Below are 21,176 nucleotides of genomic sequence, written 5' to 3'. Positions count from 1 at the left end.
CAGCATGAAAGAAGAAAAGTGAATCTTACCTCTTATTGAGCACCATGTTCCCAAGCTTCAGGTCTCTGTGCACAATGTTTTTCTGGAAAACAACAGGCACGTGATTTGTACCCTGAAGGTGAGAGCCGGGATGGGCCCAGCCTGTAAGATGTGGGCTTTCCAGGTGTTGGGAAGGAAGGAAAAAGCTCTGTGACATGTCCCTTTAGGCTTGGGCCTGGATTTGTAAGCCACAGACAGTCAGGACCATTCTAAGGCCTCATAACCATGTGTACCAACGGGGTGAAAGGTGACCCCGGCAGTCTCTGCCCACCCAGGGCAGTTTGCCCAGCTCTCTCTCCCCTCGCGCCAACATCCAATGGGGAAAACCACTCCTCTCTCTGCCTTTATCAAACATCAAACCAAAAAACCCCCAAGCACCCTGCATGGATCTGAGGTCAGAGATGAACTCTCATGGTTCTGGTGACCAAGTAATGCGGGCTCAGCCTGCAGGAGCTGTGTGCCTGGAAGAGGCCCAGGCTCTCCTAACCTGGACCTCGGGGTATGGGACACTCCAAACCTCGGAAAAGCTCAGAGATGGGCTGTGGCTGCCACTGGTGGCTATCTCACAGTTGTCATCCGAGCTGGGAGACCACAGTTTAGCCTCTTGACTGATGGGGGATTACCGTGCTGGGCTCTGCCATGCTGCCCGGGCAGCCCACACAGGAGCACGGGCTGAGGCCTGCAGTATGTGCCTCATCTGCGTACTGTCAGCCGGCTACTTTCCTTCAGGACACTCTCAGGGGCAAAGCACACCCGAGTAAGGTGAGACTGAGCTGCTTCTGCTGAGCAGCAGCAAGAAGGATGGCTTTCTGCGGCACATGGGGCCCAGGATGCTCCCAGGCCAGAGGAGGAGGGCGCTACGAGGGGCCGAGCGCACCTGGTGCAGGGCTTCCACCACGCGCACCACGTCGTAGAAGATCACTACAGTCTCCCGCTCGCTGAGCCTCTTCTCCTTGATGACGTAGTGCTGCAGGTTGATGAGGTCGGCCGTCTTGTCGCTGAAGTCGTGTGCACAGAGGCAGTCGAGGACGAGGCAGATGCGCTTCTTCATCTTCTTAACCATTCGGCTGGATTCTGTGTCCTCAACAATCTCACAGGTGCGGTCCTGGGAGGCAAGGGACAGACTAGGCTTGGCTGCGGGCACAGCAGGGCCAGGGCCAGGGCCAGGGCCTCTCCCCTGGAGGTGGATACACAAACCAATGAGAGAGCCTGGAACAAGCCTGCATGTGTGCGGGCGGTGGAGGCCTGGGGCCTGGGCAGCAGGGAACATGGGGCTGCTAAGCAATGCCCAGCTTCTAGTGTGCCAATGCCAGGCCCGGCCAGGGGCTGATGTATGCAGCTCTGGTTCAGGCTTCATGCTTTGATCCTAATGCAAATGTTCAGATACGGCCTGGGCATTTAAAGCCAAAGGGCCCTCTGAGCCAAGGGTGCAGGTAGCAAACCCAGGGCTCTGGGGCCTCTCTCCTCCATGGCACTCTCAGGGATTCCAGCAACAATCAATGTAAACTTCCTCCCAATGTGCAAGATGGTGCAAGTGGTCTGTGTGTCTAAGACAACTGCTTTCGTTTGGAAGCAGGACTTGTGGGCAGCCACGTAAGAACACAGCTCTGGTCCCTGACAGCTGGGTCTGGGCCCCAGCTCTACCTCATGCTAGCTGTGGGACCCAGGGCAGTTCCCCCAACCCGTGCAAACCACTGGGTCCTCATCTGTAAAGGGAGCTGGCAACCCCTACCTCACAGGTTGCTGAGAATAAGATGACCCATGCTAAGTGCTCAGTTTGGCCCCAGCCAGGGCTCAGTAAGTGGGTACTGAGCGCTACCACCACCACGGCTGCAAGCTCTGGACTAATTTTCCTTGTTGAAAAAGGACTTCCAGTGAGACAAAAACCAGGGACAACACAGGGACTTTTATCCTGTTAGCTCGAGGAAGCCCTCGGTGTCACCCCCAGCAGACTGACAGTTGCCTCTGGGGAACTCCTAGGGACTGAATACCCGTGTTTCTCCTTAACAGCAGGATTGCACGTCTTATGCTCTCTTCCTCAGAGGCCACCACAGTGTCTGGCACACAGAGTGACTCTAGAAATACTTCTTATCACCCAGGTTCTCTTATCAAAATGACAGGCCAAGCTCTGGAAGTAACCAGAGAGGAAATACTAAGAAATCCCAATCACCCTCAGTTTGACCTCATGTTTAAGGGAAACTCTCCCATTTTCAGAGTTGCCTCTAATTGCACATCTAAGAATAAAGCCCTCGGTGGGGTGTATGCGTGGGGTGGGAAGCGTTTTCCATTTATGTCACTTCAGGAAATCGAGCCAACAAGGAGCTCTTATTGCCTGAAATAACAACGACGATGACCAGAGGCAGCTCGGTGCTTCATACTCTCTCACTCATCCTCCCCACCCCTTACGAGGAAGGCACTGTTGTCATTACCCCATTTACAGATGACGAGTCTGAGGCTTGGGACCTGAAGTGACCTGCCTGAGGTCATACAACCTGAATCAGGACTGCTGGTTCCAAAACCCGTGTGCCCTCCCTGCACCGCGCTGCCTCTCGAGCACCAGGTCCATCCTCGCGAGAGTGGGCCCTGGCCAGCAGACCCGGCTGAGGCTCCAGAAGCTCTGCCGGGGGAGGCCTAAGCAGGAGTCCCCCCAGGCACGCTGAACCAGTTCTTCATTTCTGGAGACACACTGCAGTCCTGCCCTGAGGAGAGCTCTTTTCAGGGGACAAGTTGCTAATTGGTACCTTTCTTAAGGGACCTGGAACAACTGAGCATGGGGCTCAGGGACACCTATGAACTGAAATGCCTGGGCAGGAAAAAGGACTGTTGGCACCAAAAACAACCACAGAGATCTACAGGTGGCCCAAATGCCCAGTCTTCCTCATTTCCTTCCCTTCCAGCGGGGCCTGGCCCACAACTAGAAAGAGCTCTTGTGTCTTTAAATGACTTCCTGCTTTTCTTTTATCTTGGAAAAGTGGCTCTTCAAAGAAAGCCTGCAAGATGCAAACTCTGTGCATTCTGCTGGGCTGTGACCATCACAGCAGGAGTGCTGGAGCGGCTAGCAGGATCCCAGCCTGACCCCCAGCCCTCCCAGCGTGCAGGGAGACTAGGGGGCTGCATGGGTGAGCTGCTCACAGTACAGATGTGGCCCCAGCAAGTGCCAGTCCTGGGAGCCAGGCAGGGTGTGGGGCCAGGGGGAAGGGGCACAGGCAGCCCCCTCTGCCACTCACCTGAAAGAGCCCATGGTGGTGAACCACGCCATCCTGCGTGTGGAGGAGGGAAAGCAGAGAGTACTCGGTGTGTAACAGCATCTTGCCTTGCCTCTCCTCCTGGCTTTCTATTCCTTGGTCCCCCCTCTCCTCAAGGGTAAGGATCTTTAGGAGGGCACACACACAAAAAAAACAAAAACCCAAAAACCTTACTTTACAAAGCAGAATGACTAGAACGGGCAAAGCAGGGGTTCATGTTCTACCATGCGACACTTGCACACACTCACACGTGCTCGTACGAAGCGAAAGTTTCTCTTAATGTGACGGCAATGTAATTTATGCACAGACAAGCTCTTTAAACCAGGAGTTGTTCAGAGCGAGACTGTGTGAACTGACTGCTTCCTGGGAAGAGACAGCGATACTCCTGTTCACAAGTGGTGTAGGTATGAAGGTGGAGAGGAGGGCGGAGCCGGGCTGGCAGGATGGTCCCTGGGTCCCCAGCCTCCCTCAACCCTGATGCCTCACTTACCTTCAGCTGATAGAAGTCATCCGTGCCATCTTTCCTAGCCAAACACTGCACAATGCTTGGCACCGGTGAGTTGCCCAGACGGGGACCTATGGCACAGAGAGCCACCAGCTTACTTTTCAGAGGCCCTGTCTATGGTGGTGCCATGTCACCAATTGGTCTTTTGGCTAGATCTTCTCTTCAGGAGGGCACCACGGATCACATCCACTGAACTCACCCCTCAGTCTCCTGGTGGAGAGTTCTCAAGGTTTCCCCTCCACAAATGGAGGAGTAAGTGTGCATCGGCCTGAGGTACACCTGGCTTTTACAGGCACATTTCCCAAAGAGAGGGGTGTTCGATGGTGGGTGCATGCTGGAATTGCTGGGGAGCACGTGTTAAAAAAAGAGATCCCAGCTGCAACCTGGAGCCTCTGAATCAGCAACTCCAGGGAGAGGGCGCAGGAGGCGACAGCGTTAACAGGCTCCCCTTGTGGTCTGATACAGCCACCCGGCCCCTGTCCAGTACCAGCTTTTGGGAGTTTCTATACTTCTGGAGATGTACACTGCTCATTGTCCTGTGACAGCGCTCTGCCATAGCTTTCAGAGCACAAATAAGATAATGTCACAGTGCTATTGTACTGCTAAAAACCTTAACAGTGTTCCACTGCTCTTAATGTATAAGCGAAACTCCTTTTTTGGCCTCCAAGGTCTTGCATGATTTGGTTCCTGTCCACCTTTCCGATTGCTTCCCCACTCCCCTGACCATACTCCAGCTACACTGGGCTCTTATTCCTAAGATTTTAAGCCCTTTCCTGTCTCTGGGCCTTTGCACTTGCTGCTCCTTCTGTCTGGAATGCTTTTCTCCTGCTTTTCACATGGCTGGCTCCTTCTCATCCTCGGTGGTCAGCTCAAATGTCACTTCCTCACACAGACCCTCCCTTGTCTGCACTATCTCTAGGCCCTTCTGACTCTCACATCATCTTGTTTGCTTTCATGGAGGCACTTACCGCCCCCGGTGAGGATCTTGTATATTGTTTACTGTTTCTTTTTCCAACTACAGTCGTGCGTCACTTAACGATAGGGATGAGTTTTAAGAAATGTGTCGTTAGGTGATTCTGTCATTGTGCAAACATCACAGAATGTAGTTACACAAACCTAGATGGTATAGCCTACGACACACCTAGCCTATACGGTGCTAATCTTTTGGGACCACTGTCATATATGTAGTCTACGTTGGCAGAAACGTTGTTATGCAGCACTTGAGCATAGAATGTGAAGACCAGTGAGGGCAGGAGCGCGTCTGTCTCTTTCACCGCTGCATCCCTGCACACGGCACAGGTGCGGCACACAGTAGGCATCAATAACCCTCTGCTGCATGACTGGAGGTGGAACTGTCCTGTGCCCATAAGTCCAAGATGTTGTCCCAAAGCAAAACTCACACCCAGACTCTGGCTGCTAGGAGAGTTGGGGTCCTCAAAGCCCACTCCACCTGCAACCCTGAGCACAAGTAATCTGGATTTGCCAGGCCTCTGACATCACTCAGAAAGGCCCCGCTGCTCCTCTGGACCACTGGGAACACCCAACTCTACAGGATTTCTCTGCCAATTTCACAAGAAGTTTGGGGGGGCTATACCAAATGCTTTGTGAAATTAACCATGCCTTCCCAGAATGGTCATAGAAGTGCCTTGGATGAGGGACCTTCTAACACAGCTTGAGTAAGTCCTGTGGGCGACATCCTGGGGGCAACTACAGGATTCTCTGGGGGAAGAGACAGTCTAGTTCTCAGCTGAGACTGATTTAAGGCTGATCAGCTACAACAAAATGACACCTCTTGGAACAGAGTGACCTAAGGCTCCAGATCTTCCACAGTCACAAACAGACTACATGTAAAGTGGTGAAACTAGGTCCAGGCTGAGGGTTGGTCAGGATCCCACGCTGGTGGGTGTGGCACTGTGCATGTCCACAGATCAGAATGCACACCAGTGCACATGCCCCAGCTCCCAGCCCCCCCACTCACCCTGTGGTCAGAGGCTTACCCAGGATGAACGGTCCAGCTCTCTTTGCATTATATCCGGAAATCCCACTTCCTAGAGCCTTCGCCCTGGCTGACGTTTCCCCAGCTCCTCTGTCTGATGCTCTCCGCTTCATTCTCAGCTCTAGACGAGAGAGAAAGATCCTTCTCACTGAGCGAGTCAGCGAGTTTCCTTATGCTAACCCAGCCTGCGAGTCTCTGACTCAGGGATGCGTCACACAGCTGCCGCTGCTGCTCCTGCTGCCACCTCCTCCCCCTCCCAGAGGAGCATCCAAGGTGCCCAGTGACAAAGAACCACGGCTCCTCGACTTGGGACTAAGCAGGACTATAGGTGGATGTACTTTAGGGAGACTTTCCCAAGTGAGGGCTTCCTCCCAAATACCAACAGCCCCGTGGTCCGAGCTGCTGGTTCATGGGTCCCACGGAACCCCCACTGATCTGCTCTCTAGGGGTGGCGGGGAGCGGGCCCTGGGAAATGGCACGGTGAGCATGAGGCCCAGGGCTGCTTCTGCCCATGACATGTGAGGATGACTGCCCTGGGGAGCTCCTCTCAAACTCTCCTTGACTCACAGAGCCTCTGAGATGGAAGAGCCCCCCAAAGTTGTCAATGGGGGGGTTACTCTCTCTTCCCTCTCTATTTTCACATTTTTCTTTAATTACTTTAAAAATATATATATTGTACATTTAAGAGCCAGTTAAAAGACACCAGTGGAGATTGCTGAGCACTTTGATCTGCCTGGTGATCCTTATCTGCTCCAGAGTTAAAATGAAAGGTGACATTAACCTCTAGACATGGATAAAAAACCCAAAAAAGAGTTGCTCCCTCTAGCTCTCTATAGTTAACACCTCAGGAATGCAGTGTCCTGGAGGTGGGGCGAGGAAACAGATGTACACAGTGAGTCCCACACAGGGAAGGTGGAGAGTCACAGGGATGCTCAGGGATGGCCGCTGCCCAAACCCAAGGAGAGGTCCCTGGCCCAGTGTGGCTGAGGGGTCACAGGGAAAACTTCTCTGAGGAGGTGACACAGGAGTGGGCTGGGCAAGGGGCAAGGTCATCCCAGGCAGATGGACCCAGGTGAGCAAACGCACACAGGTAAGAAATGGCACATAAGCAACATAAGCAGCTGCTGTTGGAGTGTGCGGCGCGAGGCAGGGAGTGGCGAGAGGTGACCCAGACCTAGAGGGCCTCACAGCCACGTCAGGAGTGTGGCCTTCATTCTTCCACAAAGGGCTCGGGAACACTGAACCCTAAACTTCTGTACGTTTTCTTCAAACAAAAGTAATTGACATTCCCTGCAGAAACATTAGAAAATACAAATATGCAAAAATGGAAAATAAGGTACCCACAATCTCACCACCCTGAAGTATTGGCTGTCAACGTTCAAGCAGACTTTCCCGTGTGGGTGTCTGTCTGCGTGTGCACTTATGTACAGTTTTCATTATTACAGAAATTTCGACCACACTGTGATACCATTTTGTAAGCTTCCTTTTTTCCCACCTAAAATACATTATGAGGGTGAATTTTATGGTAGGTGAAATATATATCAATAAAGCCATAAAAAAACAAAACAAAATACCATAATCAACGTTGCTGCATGACAATATTCTTCTGTAGCATCACTTGAAATAGCCACACAGTCTCTTTGGTAAGAATATACTGTTACCATGATTTGTTGGGCTATACCCCTATTTAGGGACATCTAGGTTCTCTCCACTTTTTATATATTTTTATTAACCGTTATGCACATAGATCTTGGCATACTTGTCTCCCTTGCTCAGGATAAATTCCAAGAAGTGGCACTGCAGGGTCAAATGGGGTACACAGATTGAAAGGCGTTGAACACACCCTGCTGGGCTGTTCTCAGGGATGCTGTGTCAACTGATATACCATCAGCAGTGTGGGTGACAGTCCCAGAAACTGCACCAGGACTATTTCCTTATTTTTAAAAACTGCCTATTTGATGGGTAATAAAAAGTCTATCATCGCTTAAATTCATAGTTTAACTATTCATGTAGTCGAATTTGTTTCACATGCATACTGGTTCTGTGCATTATTTCCTTTATGAATTTCCAGTTCATATTGTTTTCTCCTTTCATTATTTTTTTTAACTGCTATGTGTGTATCAGTCATTGATTTTTAGGAACTCTTTATATATTCAGACTGTAACTGACCTAGGATGTAGTTTTTTCTTGATCTTTTAACTTTTTTAATTTAAAAAAAGATTAATTTTTTTTTTTTAAAGATTGACACCTGAGCTAACAACTGTTGCCAATCTTCCTTTTTTTTTCCTTCTTCTCCCCAAAAGCCCCCAGTCCATAGTTGTATATTCTAGTTGTGAGTGCCTCTGGTTGTGCTGTGCGGGACGCTGCCTCAGCATGGCCCAATGAGTGGTGCCATGTCCGCGCTCAGGATCTGAACGGCAAAACGCTGGGCTGCTGAAGCAGAATGCACGAACTTAACCAATCAGCCACAGGGCCGGCCCCAAAAAAGATTAAATTTTTATGTAGTCAAATAGTTGTTTTCTTCTTTAGTTTGTTTTTTGCTGTTATTCCTGGAAGGCCTTCCCCACTCTGAGAACAGGTCCATGTTCACTAGTTAGGTTAAATCTTCACATGTTGCCATTTTGGCCCTTATTCTAACCCCCAGAAGACTGAGTCCACGCCGTGAAGCGGAAAGTAGGAGAGAGGACCTGCTGCATGTCTAGTCCAACCTGCCAGGCTTGCCTCCCATCAAGCTGCAATGTGTTTTCAGAGCTGTGCCACTGAGGAGCAGACCCGTGATTTCATTCTGAGAGTAACGAGGACCATGTAACTCAGTAGGCCCTGAAAGTCCCCAAATGGAGCAGAAGCCATGGTTAGACTCGGCCGTGACTTCTGCCAAAAAGGCTCATGCTGGAAGCAGGTTCAAAGTCATTCAAACAAAAGCAGGGAAGAATGAAACTGCTTCTAGAAAAATCTTAAAAACGTGGGCAGTAATGTGTCTGGAACAGTGTTCCTGCTCTTTGCCTGGGGAACTTCTGTGCATCCTTCTCAATTTAAATACCACTTCCTCAGAGAAGCTTTCCTCGATATCCCCACACCAGTGGGTCCCAATCAGTCTCACTTGGTATCCTACAACTTTCCTTCAGACCACTTTCCGTTTTTTTATGATTACGTATTTGTGTGTTTATATGCTTAATGTCTGCCCCCCATCACTAGACTAAAACTTCCACAGGAAAAAAAGATTGCACCCCTAGTGCCTGGCCGAGCAGCTATTCTGAGTGGGTAGTGCCTTCCCTCCAGCTGGTGATGGCTCTCATTGCGTCGGCAGCCCTGTGCTTGTGTGCCTCAGGCGGCTCCCGAGCTGGCCCGGCCCTAGTAGAGAAGTTGGCTTCACTACCGTTCTGGCCCTGTTCTCCATCCTCCCTGGAGCACTAAGTCTCTTCTCTCTTCCCGGCTCCCTGGAGAGCACCATGGAGGCGTCCTCACATCTGTGTAGTCACTGCCTGGGCGCCTACGCACAGGCACGGTCTAGACAACAGTTTGCCGGCAGCAGCTGCAGCACAGACAATGAGTGGGCTCAGCCTGACCCCTCCCACCCTGCTCAGGATTCAGCTCAAGCAAACGGCATGGGAACTGCTCCAAAATGTAGGCAGACAGAAGGTTGGCAGCAGACGGGCAGAGAGAGGGAAAAGATGCTGGCAGGGGAAGTGGGAGCAAGGCTGCTTCCCTTCCTGAGCATCCCTTCATGCCCCTCAGAGCTGGCGGAAGCAAGGAAGCAGCGTGAAGAGGCAGGCCTGGGAAACCGAAAGCTGCTGCAGGCTCACTGGTGAGACAGCAAGAACAAACCCCCAGCACAGACCCTCCTTCCCCCACTCCCCTGCTGATGCACAGGGAGGGTGCACCCCATTCTCAAATCATCCTGACATGGTCCCTCCAGAGACACACCTGCAAATGGTCCACAAATGCTCCCATGGGAAAGGCTGCTTTGAGGGATCCCAGTTTCACAGTGAGACTGTGATGTGGAAGCTCTGGCTACCCTGGTCTCAGAAGGACTTGGGGCCAGCCCCCTCCAGAGACACTGGTCCTCAGGCTGGCCTGAAGGGCCCTGGCCCAGCCTGGCTAAGGGCAGACATTTGCCTGGTGTTTCCTGGGCCACTGCTCAGTTCCCCAGGGACTCAGCAGTCCTGGGTGAGAAGCCTCTGGAGCTTTAAATCTGTCAACTCTTCCACTTGCTATCCTCCCAAGTCAGCACCAGTCCCCTTAGGACCTGGCCTCAATAGGAAGCTCAGTGAGGCAACAAGGGGCAGTGGGGAGACCGGGAGGGAAGCACTGGCAGAGAAGCCAGCCTGGCACCCCGCTGCCTGCAGGCTGGGGCTCTGCTCCTTGGTTCTGAAAGCAGGGGCTTCCGCTTGCCTGGCCCAGCCTGGGGAGTGAGATGTGGGCCTCAGCATAAAAGGGTCTCAGCTCTGTGACAGCCACCACAGCAGGCCCAGAGGAGGGGATGCCTGTCCTACCCTATCAATTGGGGGTTAAGGTCATCTCATCCAAAGCTGCTGGCAATGGGGGCCCAGCTCTCCCAGAAGGCACGAAGGCCAGGATGCTGGCAACACTTAAGGTTCTAAGGCCTAGGATGCCGCGTTCAGGGATGTAGTGTGACAGGGTACAGGCAGGTAGGTGGGGTAAAGCCAGGCAGAGCACCCTATGGCAGGGCAAGGTTCAACACAGGGGACGGACCAGCAACCCCAAAAGGAGGTGGCTGCAAAGAGAGGTGGTTCTGAGGCCTTCCCAGCTCAGCCTTTCCTCACCTCCACCTGAGTGCAAAGTAGCTGACCAAGGCAAGGAGGGCCTGGCACTCACACCCAGAAGCATCCCCACAGGCCTCCACACAGGGGCGCAGACAGACAGTCCCAGGACACTCACACATGCACAGGGGCAGAGCCAGCCCCCATCCCCCACAAATATGAGGGGCAGTGACGGGGCCTGCCCACATGTGCAGGAAGTTCTTCACTCCACGTGGTCCTAGGCTTCCTGCTGCAACCTCTGGGCTCCTGGAGAGATGAGTGACCCTACAAACCACGGTGAAGGCAGAGTGCCAGGGCAGTCCCTGCAGAGCCAAGAGTGGGCCTCGGCCCAGGGCACTACTCGCTGTCTGTGTGTGCGTGTGTGTGACGACGACAGCAGCTGGTAGTCACGACATGTCAGCAGCTTCCAATGCCTGCTAGGAGCCAAAGGATTGTGTCTATACTGCATGATCAGACCAAGCCGATGGCGTCACAATTCAAGCTCTCCCTGTCAGCAACCCCTATCCCCACCCTCATGTTTCCTGGCTCCATCAAAATGAAACAAAACAAACAAAAAGTTCCTGAACCATGCAGGCCTGACTTCTGGTCTGTACTCCTGGCAGTGTCTACTGAAAGCACGGACCCTGCACCTTGGTCCAGGCCACCCAGCACCTAGAAATGAGCATGGAGCTCCCACCCACTCCTGGCCTCGAGCTTGTCTGCCACACACGTGTTCAGAGTCTGTGTGTCTAGATGGGCACCAGACTCCAGGAGGGAGGCAGAGGACGGGAGGCAGAGGACAGTCTGTGCTCCTAGGACACTAAGGCAGCAGAACAATGTGGTTAGAGCATTGTGTTTCAGTCTTTTTCATGTCACAACACAAAGGGAAACATTTGCATGGCACTTTGGGGTGAAAAGACTGAGGGACTCAGCTGTTCTGTCTGGCCCAGTCACCCTCAGGTTGAAGGCATCACCATCTTGACCCACATAAGCCACCTTGGTTGGGAACCTCTGAGTCAGAGCAAGAGTTCTGGAGTAAGCCAGACCTGGTTCCAGCACCATCCCTTAATAGCGATGAGACCTTGGACAAGGGATTTATTCTGTATCTACAAAACACAGAGCATGTCTACCTTACAAGGGTGGTCAGAGGACCAACAGATGATCCATACAAAAGGTTTAGCAGAGCACGTACTGGCATATGGTAAGCATTTGATAAAGTGTGCTACCATTAGCTTAAAAAGAGTAGTTTTGAATTTCTCCCGCCCAAGGAGAAAGGGATAGCTAGGCACTGAGTTGGGGGTGGTGGTGCAGAAGAAGCAGGGTAACAAGACTGAGGCTTAAGAGACCTTGAACTTGCTGTCTGTTGGCCTGAGACTACAGGCCTAGGGAGTCTGATGGCCAGCCTGAGCAACACGTTCAGCTCGGTGTGGGGGAGAGAGGAGGCCTGTGGCTTAGCTGAGCTGCTGAGGAGGCAGAGGGCTCTGGACAGTGCCAGGTGCACACTTGGTGGTAGAGGGCAGAGGACAGCTGTTTTGTGGGTCAAGGGGAGGGTCTGCTCTTTTGGGCAGAGGCACACAGCATCTCACCCTCGTTTTGTTCACGGGTCTATGGGGGAGCAGAGGCACACAGCATCTCACCCTCGTTTTGTTCACTGGTCTATGGGGGAGCAGAGGCACACAGCATCTCACCCTCGTTTTGTTCACTGGTCTATGGGGGAGCAGAGGCACACAGCATCTCACCCTCGTTTTGTTCACTGGTCTATGGGGGAGCAGAGGCACACAGCATCTCACCCTCGTTTTGTTCACGGGTCTATGGGGGAGCAGAGGCACACAGCATCTCACCCTCGTTTTGTTCACTGGTCTATGGGGGAGCAGAGGCACACAGCATCTCACCCTCGTTTTGTTCACTGGTCTATGGGGGAGCAGAGGCACACAGCATCTCACCCTCGTTTTGTTCACGGGTCTATGGGGGAGCAGAGGCACACAGCATCTCACCCTCGTTTTGTTCATTGGTCTATGGGGGAGCAGAGGCACACAGCATCTCACCCTCGTTTTGTTCACGGGTCTATGGGGGAGCAGAGGCACACAGCATCTCACCCTCGTTTTGTTCACTGGTCTATGGGGGAGCAGAGGCACACAGCATCTCACCCTCGTTTTGTTCACTGGTCTATGGAGGAGCAGAGGCACACAGCATCTCACCCTCATTTTGTTCACTGGTCTATGGGGGAGCAGAGGCACACAGCATCTCACCCTCGTTTTGTTCACTGGTCTATGGGGGAGCAAAGGTTGAGCACCAGCCGGCAATTATCAACTGAAGGCACAAGAAAGGATGGTCTACGATGATGAGGCCACCCCAATGGCTCCTTCAATACGTCAGTTGGGGCGGGGAAGAGTGTGGAACTAAGACCTAGTGCCTCCAGTCCAAGATCTCCTGGAGCAGGACTGAGGGCGGGGGACGGAGCACGTACACTGGCCTGTACACCTTTACAATCAAAAGGATGTGATTCCGGGTGTATGTATTTGTCAAAACGACAGAATTGTACAGTAAAAAGATCTGTAAAATCCACTGTGTGTAAATGTACCTCAATTAAAGAAAAAAGCAAGCTGTAACCCTAACCAAATGGTCAGAGTTAACATCACTAATAAGAGAACAAACCGACATCATGGCACTGCTGATAAGCTGCACTTAGAAGGATACGACATCACTTACGTTATTTTATTTGTTTTTGCCAATGAGGCATAACCTGAATCTGATCGTGGGACACACCCAAGTTGAGGGACATTCAACAAAACAGGCCTGTATGCTTCAAAAACATCAATGTCAGATCGTTAAAGGAAGGCTGAAGAACTAGTCTAGATTAAAGGAGACTAAAGACATATGACAAGTAAATGTGATGGGTGATCCCAGGGGAAAAAGTTATAAAGGACGTGCCTGGGCAACTGGCAAAATCTGAACATGGACTGTATATTAGATAACAGTATTATATCGGTTAAATTTTCTGAATTTGAAAATTGTATTCTGGTTATATAGTAGAATGTCCTTGTTCTTGGGTGATAGATGCTGAAGTGTTGGGGGTAAAAGGTCATAATGTCTGCAATTTACTCTCAGGTCCCCAGAGACAAAGGAGAAAGTACAACTGGCTGGAATAGCTCCCAAGACCCTGGAGGAACGTGTGTCCAGGGAGTTCATGTGGGTGCACAGCCCACGGCGGAATCTCACACTTGTTGGGCAGAGCTATCCGAGCATGAACAGGACTTCAGTCTTGAATGTCCCCCTTCCTCCCTCCCAAACACTGTGCTAAAGGAATGGGAAAAAAATGAGGCCTTTGTACAATCTCCAGGTCTGCCACCTGGTGGCGTCTTTCTGCAGCACATTTTCAAAGGGTTTCTCTGCAACGGGTGCAAGACAGTGGGCCTCTGTTCCCCATGAGGCTGATCAGGAAGGAAGAAGGAACGACTCCATCAGAAGACACCTCCTCAGCCACCTGTGTATTTGGAGCTGGACAGACAGATTCCAGCAGGCTGCACTTCCTCCTCTGCTCAGGGACGTGGGCCTGCAGTATCTCTGTCTGTCTCTGCTGGGGTGGGGGTGGGGGGTTCCTCCAATGCTCCCGTGGTCTTCAGGAAGAAACCCAAACTCCTCAGTGAGCCTGGCCAGACCCAGGCTACCTCTCCAGCCTCACCCTCACCGCCCTTACATGCCCCCTACATCCAGCCGCACCGAATGACTCACAATTCCCTGAGTGTGCCATGAACACCCTTGCCCTGCCCTCCCCTCCCTGGTTGGCTCCTCCTTCTCCCTCAGTCCTCACTGGTGTCACCTTTCCTCCTCTAGCTCCCAGAGCACCTGAGCATCCCTCTGTCTCCTCTTGCTGTGCATAACCACTGATTTATCTGCCTGACTGCCCCCATCGCAGGCTGAGGGAACAACCTCTGCTTTCCCTGCACTCTGCCCAGTGCCTGCCAAACTGCTGAATGAGAAAACAGTACAGAACTGTTTGCTATGCACCCAGAAGGCACCAAAGCCCATATTGGGACAGGGGAAAGAGATCACCCAACTAGAGGCCACAGGTTGGAGTAGGACCCAAGAGAAAGTACGGATGGTCCACCAGCTCATGGCAGGAGATGGAATCCAGGACCAGAGATGGGGTGTCACAGCTGTAGGTAAACAGGCTGTAGCGATGCTGGAAATAGTTTGTCCAGGAAAAGTCACATGTCAGAAATGTCTAGATGCCTGCGGCCAGCGGGTTCCAGGCTGGCTGACCACCAGGAGTTGTGCTTAGACAGTGCTCACTGCTGGAGAGCAACACCCACTGAGGACTGAGACCCATCCATGCCATGCCTGCAGCTCAGGCCCAACCCCTCACTGTCAAAGGGACAGACCAGCTCCCTTTAGGCTGAATCTAGCAAAAAGATGCGCTTTCCTGCAGCAAGTTGTGGGAGCATGTGAGTGACAGCCTGGCCTGCCCCCTCACACCAGTGACAGGTCCTCCTGGCCACTCTAGGTTTGTAGTGTGAAGGTCCTTCTACTGGTCAGAAAAATTCCTACCACTCTTGCTTCCCCCAGAAAAGAGAACTTCTGGCCCAACTATGCATTCAGCTGACGATACCTGGAATGAAAATGATGAGACTTGAGGCAAGCGGTGTGAAATCTGAACACACGATCCAACTAAGACGATCTGTGGATCGGTGCTTTACAGACCAGACCCCCTCCACACTAGAGCACTGCCAGTTCCCTCGAAAATTCCCTGGGCCCCTTTTTGGATGGTGAATTTTGGAATCAGAATCCATGTAGGAGGCCCACACTCTCACATTAACTATCACAACTAACTCTTGCACACAGCTTTCTAGCTTGCAAAGCACTTTCAAATACATGACTATAACTGATTGCCCCCTGACCCCAAAACACATTTTCTAGAAAGAGAAATTGAGGCTCAGAAATACTGAGACACCTGCCTAAAGTCACCTGGCTAGTTGCTGAAAGAGTTTACCTATGTGAACCCAGGCTTTCCAATCTGGATTCCATATTCCTTCTACTTCACCACACTGCTTCCTCAGCTGCTCCTTCTCCACATGATGTCAGGGGTGGTTCTAAGGAATGCCAACCATGGAGAGGACAGTACCCTCTGGACTTCCGTATAAGCAATCATTCTCCTGGAATCAGGGAGCTGCCAAGCCAGAAAGCTGCAGGTGAGCAGGGTGAGAGGGGGCCCCTGCTTGTCCCTGGAGGAGGTGTGTCAGGGCCCTCGGGCAGGGTCTCTCTAGAGAATAGGGCTGAGTCTGAGGCTGGGATACTGAGACATCCTCCTACCAGCCAACACGCCAGTGCCAGCCACCCCTCCCTGGCCCAAGCATCCCACTGCACCTCAATACTCACGTGTAGGTGCTTCTACCACTGCCACCAACTTCTCTACAGACCCATTCTCCACCTACAAAGTCACCCCAGGAACCAAGAGGAATTTGCAGCCCACAGTTCAAACTGTGGAGTAGTTACCCAAATGTCAATTGGGAGAGCAAGATGGATTTTGGCATCAGGTAGGCCCAGGTTCAAATTTCAGCTTCCATCACTCACTTGTTTTGTGACCCTGAACTAGTCACCTACCATCTGTGAGAGTTGCCTACCCTCTGTGGGCCTCAGTTTCCTCATCTGTCAAAGAGGGATGACTGAAGGATCAGACACGATCTTGTAGCTGGAGGTGCTGTGAGGTCTTTGCTGGGTGAACAGTGAGCATGCCTTGCTCCATGCTGAGGGAACCCCCCTGGTGACAAGTCTCTCCAGGCGCATACCTTGTTAAGTATCAGTTTATGGGTACCTACTGCTTGCCAGGAACTGTTCTCAGTTTCCTAGATTTTCTTTAACTCTCATAACTTTACAAAGTAAATATTTCCCCCCTTTATTGCTGACAAACCAAAGCCTAGAGACCCCGGCCCAGCTCACCAGGGCCAGAGGAGGCTGCCTGCGGCCTGTTTTCTGCGACTCTTGATGGCTGACTGGAAAGGGCTCTGTTTCGGGCTTTTCCTTCGAGTCTGAATGGCAGGCATCCCTGAGGCCGGCGGGAACCCTCTCAGCGGGAGCCGGAGGCTACAAGCAATCTCCCCAGGAACCCACTGGGAGCCATTTGCTTCTGTGCTCAGGATGGATGCTGGGGGGATGGGGAGGCGGATTAGTAATCCCTCGGCTTCAGCCAGGACTCCCTGATGACAAAGATTCATGCATGTGCTGTCATCGTCACTGTTCCAAAACAGAGTGATGATTTTGTTCATTTTTAAAATGCAGGATATGTATAGCTCTAATTTGTCAAGAATACATAACATCACATCATTCTCTAAATGCAGTACTTTACTGCCTCGGGGGTAACGAGTGAACTGGCTGCTTCTAGCCAGAGCTCTCTCCTTGCACAGGGTGAACCCCACCCCTGAAGCCCGCTCTGTGCTGGGCATGTGGGAGAGTACCTGCAGCAGCCAGAGAGGAAGTGACTCAGCTCAGTGGGAAGTGGGAGGGGCGGTCAGAAAGAGGGCCCTGTGCCCAGCCTGCTCCCCCTCAGCACATCCGCCCGAGACCAGTCCTCTGGCTGCCGCCTTTCCTCAGCAGGACTACAACGTGCTGGGCGCAGCAGTCCTGGGGCCCAGCGGGGGTTGAAGACCCCGCTGCTCACAGGAAGCCCAGCGTCTGCAGTGTGGCGGTCCAGCTCCAGGCTCCTCCAAGAAGCAGGATTCACACACAAGGAGATTATGTAATCGGTGATGTCCCTCTTCACCCCACTGCCCTGCGAAGTCCCCACTGGGCTCCTCCGCGGCCTCCACAAAGGCTGGGGGGAGAGACTGGAGGCTAAAGGCCCCTGGCCAGGCAGATGTGTCCCAGAGTGATTCTGGGGGCAAAGGCTCTGGGGCTGTGCACACAGAGGGGGACTGGTAGCCCCTCTATGGAAAAGAGAAATGAAGAAACCAGTCCCAGCAGACGGGCAAAGGGCTTCCTCAGCAGCTGGTCTCAGAGCCACCAGCTCACCCCTCCCGAGGGCCTCCGGAAGCAGCTGATGTGACAACAAATAATCCGTCACTGTGTGTGGGTGTCGGAGGAGGAAGGGACAGACTTAATAGCTCTTTCTCGGGCTGTGCTGCTCGGGTTTCTCCCACCCAGAGAAGCAGCCAAGCACACTGGCTTGGGAGGCCTTCTTGGTGGCCCCTTGGTTCTGCAGGGGCCCTTCTGCCATCTGCAGTGATGGCAGACCAAGTCACTGACAGCCCTCTCCTGTCATGCCAGCCTCCCTGCAACGAGGGGGACCCCAGCATGAGCACTTGAGTAGGGAGCCCCTCAGCTCAAACCATCAGTTATTGCTTTGTGCAGTGAGTCAGCCCTGGAACGAGGCCTGCCATGGGGTCCCATGTGGAGTTCAGGTTCCTGCCACCCACCACGGCCCAAATCAGGAGGGAGAAAGCAGCAAGTGACTACAGAAGGGCTGGCTGAGTCAGAGAGCCATCTCTGTGTCCACAGTGTGACCTGGATGCATGTCTCTCTGCTCTGCAGTCTCCGCATCTAGAGGAGGGGGAGAGTGCTGCCCCCGCACAGGGCTACCTGAGGACTGCCAGGAGCCAGCACGTGGGAGGCACTAGACAAATGTTAAGTTTCCTTCCTTCCAGCCCAGATTTCCAGAGCAACAGATGGGAAAGCCCCGGCCAGGCCCAGGTGCATGTGATTCTCTCTTTATACTGTTTTTAACAGCAAAAATCACTACAATCATCCTGTGAGAAAGGCAATTTGGACTGGGGCCAGCAAACTGCCTTTCCTTAACTGCCTCATCAAAAATTAAATTCAATTACATTTCACAACTTTGACAGTAAGCAGTACAGTTCACTTTCTGCAGTTTTACCAAATGCTGCCGGCTGTGGCTGCCCAGAGAGGCAAGATTACAGAAGCAGACGCAGGCCTTGCCATCAGGGTGACTCTCAGGGCCCATTCAGACCAGTGGGCCTCGCCTGCTCTGAGCTGCTTAGAAGCCAGCCACGGCCAATCCCGAGGGCCACGAGCCCCCAGTGACCGACACTCTGTCACACATCAGTGGGAACACGCTTGTCACACGGCTGCTTGCCTGTGTCTCTTGAGAGAGTGAGCTCCTGGGGGCAGGGCATGGGGCCTTGTCCAGCTCAGAGCCCCCTGCATAGGCCCAACAGGTGCGCAGAAGACAGGTATGAGACTGCGGCCAACAAAGTAAAAGAAAACGCACGTGCCCCGGGCCCAGCAGTTCCCATTCCAGGGAGTTACCCTACAGAGGTACTCACACAAAACCCCAAAGACAGAGATGCGTGAGGGTCCCTACAGAACCACGCGGAGCAGCAAGAAATCACAAAAGACAAAACCACTAAAATCAACACACGCACAAAGCAGACAGGAAAGAATTCAAACGCCCACCAAGAGAGGACTGGTTCCATCCAGACAATGGGGTACTATGTGGTCTTTAAGACTAGGTCCACCCCTGCTGACAAAGATGTCTATGATACATCACATTAAGAAAAAAGCAAACTGCAGTACTATTTGTATCATATGATACCATCTGGGTAAAAAAAAAAAGATTGTACACATCATTGAATATGCATAGGAAATTTCTAGAAGAAACTTAACAGTACCTATCTCCAGACAGTGGAACTAGGGGCCCAAGGAGGGAAGGGAGAGTTTTCTATTCTTCCATATTGTTTAACTATTTTACCATAGACTACCAGAATAATTTTTAAAAATTTGAAAATTTTCTGAACCTATTAGAATTGTTAGGAGTGGTAATGGAATTGGGGGAGACTGGGCCTCAGAGAAGGCACACCTGAGGAAGTATGGCACAGGAACACATGTGAGCGTGTGTGCCCCGAGTGTACTGGCCTGTGTGCAGATGCAAGGCTGCACGGGCCGGGGGGTGGCACAAAACCATCACTCCTGCCTGGTACACTTAATTTCTCCCAGGTAACTTGCAAACACACCTATAAGGAACTTCCTGCTCGCCACCTGGCATCCATCAGGGCTGGGAGGACCACCAAACCATCCAAACTGGAGACCTGAGGCTGGTTCATGATGCCGCTTTTGGGACAATCACAGACCTGCTAGCAAAGAGCTCACCTGGGCTTCACCAGAGGCCGCCCCGGGTCCTGACTGCAGGCCAGGCACTAGGCTTTTAGACATGATACCTCCTGTCTAGTCCTCATTACGATCTTAGGAGCAAGGAGCATTGTGTCCATTTCATGTGTCCTGTTTATTTTCATAGAGGATACCTAGAGATAGGAGGTGACTTGTTCAAGGTCATTCAGCAAGCAAGTGGCAGAACTGGGTTCTGAAGCCAGGTCTGATCTGAGCCTAAGCCCTTAAGTGCTGGTGACATGGCTGAAAGTCTCCTTACCCACTACTCACAGGGCCAGAGTGGGGGACTTGTCTCAGGCAGTGGCAGTTTCTCTTCTGGCAAAGAAGGGGCTGCTTCAGCTTTGTCAAGGTCCCTTCCTGCTCTATGGCTCTATGAGTCCAAGATTCCACGTGGGCTGGGCTCCCTGGGGCCAGAGCCTGGCCAGGATGGAGAAATGGGATGGCATGGGCGCTTGAGTCACCCAAGTGTGGGCTGGCAATCCGGCTCTGCCCTTGCTGGCTGTGTAATAGTGGACAGGTTACTTAACCCCTCTGAGCCTGGGGCTTCTCCTCTGTGACACAGAGGTAACCCCGTGTTCCTTAGATTGTGAGGATTCAATGTGTACTGCAGGGGACTTCACAGAGGACTGGAAGGTGGTGGGGAGCCTTTTTTTTTGGCTGGGTTCCTTCCTATGCCTTGGAAGGACTTGTTTGGGGAAGAGTCTGAAGAGGACATACCCCATGGAACTCACCCCAAACACGGTAACGCCAGGAGCTCCACATCCACTGCAAAAGGTGCAAAAAAAACTCCTGCTCTCCAGAGTTGGCAGACGCCAGCAGTCAGGTTCCAAAAGCGCCCCCGAACTGTGGGCTATGCCAGCCCCAAAGTCTCCCATGGGGATGAACGAGCCCCTCCCTAGAAGCAGGTGCTGCTCCCTTATCAAACCTCAAACCAGCTCTGCCCTAAACCCCAAGAGGAACGGCACGCACGCCAATTCCCACCACACCGTGCAGGCCACTTTCTCTTCCTTCTGGTCCCTCAGGTCACAGACTCCTGAAAGGCTAAAGATCCTCCGTCTCTTTTGCCAAGTAGCTGGTGGCCTGTAAACATACTTAGAGGGGAGAGCTTCATTCTGAACGACAAAAGCCCTTCTCAGTTTTGCAACCTCTGTGCTTCCTAACAACTCAAGTATCTCTGAAATCACAGGCCTGTGCACTGCTGCACCGGGGAGTCGAAACTCACCCCCAAGACAGGCTGCCATCAGCCAGAAGAGGATCACCGCCACTGGGCTGTGGCCTCCTCAGGGGAAGGGGTTCTCACTGTCGCCTCAGGAAGGAGGACCTCACCTCAAAAGAGTACCTTTGCTTGCTGGGGGAAAATCAAGCTGCTCCACTTTATTACAAGGGGGCCTATGGGGCTGACCCATGGCATGGTGGTGTAGTTCAAGCACTCTGCTTCAGTGGTTCGCTGGTTCAGATCCTGGGCATGGACCTACGCACTGCTCATCAAGTCATGCTGAGGCAGCATCCCACAC

At 52.4% G+C, this 21,176-nt stretch overlaps 1 protein-coding gene across 3 annotated transcripts in view; it reads right to left on the bottom strand.

Moving 5' to 3' along the window:
- The window catches only part of STK40 (serine/threonine kinase 40), a 43,108-nt gene that overhangs the window by 14,863 nt on the left and 7,069 nt on the right, over nucleotides 1-21,176 (bottom strand). For all 3 annotated transcript variants that reach the window (XM_008517521.2, XM_008517522.2, XM_070594596.1), the window contains exons 2-6: nucleotides 5,787-5,906; nucleotides 3,775-3,860; nucleotides 3,267-3,410; nucleotides 917-1,144; nucleotides 30-82 (exon numbers count right to left, since the gene is read on the bottom strand). In XM_008517521.2, the coding sequence (XP_008515743.2) occupies nucleotides 30-82; nucleotides 917-1,144; nucleotides 3,267-3,410; nucleotides 3,775-3,860; nucleotides 5,787-5,906 (631 nt within the window). The remainder of the gene's footprint in view (nucleotides 1-29; nucleotides 83-916; nucleotides 1,145-3,266; nucleotides 3,411-3,774; nucleotides 3,861-5,786; nucleotides 5,907-21,176) is intronic.

Source organism: Equus przewalskii, chromosome 2, assembly GCF_037783145.1.
Source record: "Equus przewalskii isolate Varuska chromosome 2, EquPr2, whole genome shotgun sequence".
Lineage (NCBI taxonomy): Eukaryota > Metazoa > Chordata > Mammalia > Perissodactyla > Equidae > Equus > Equus przewalskii.
Note: the sequence above shows the minus strand (reverse complement) of the source record. Positions and strands in the feature narration are given on the sequence as shown.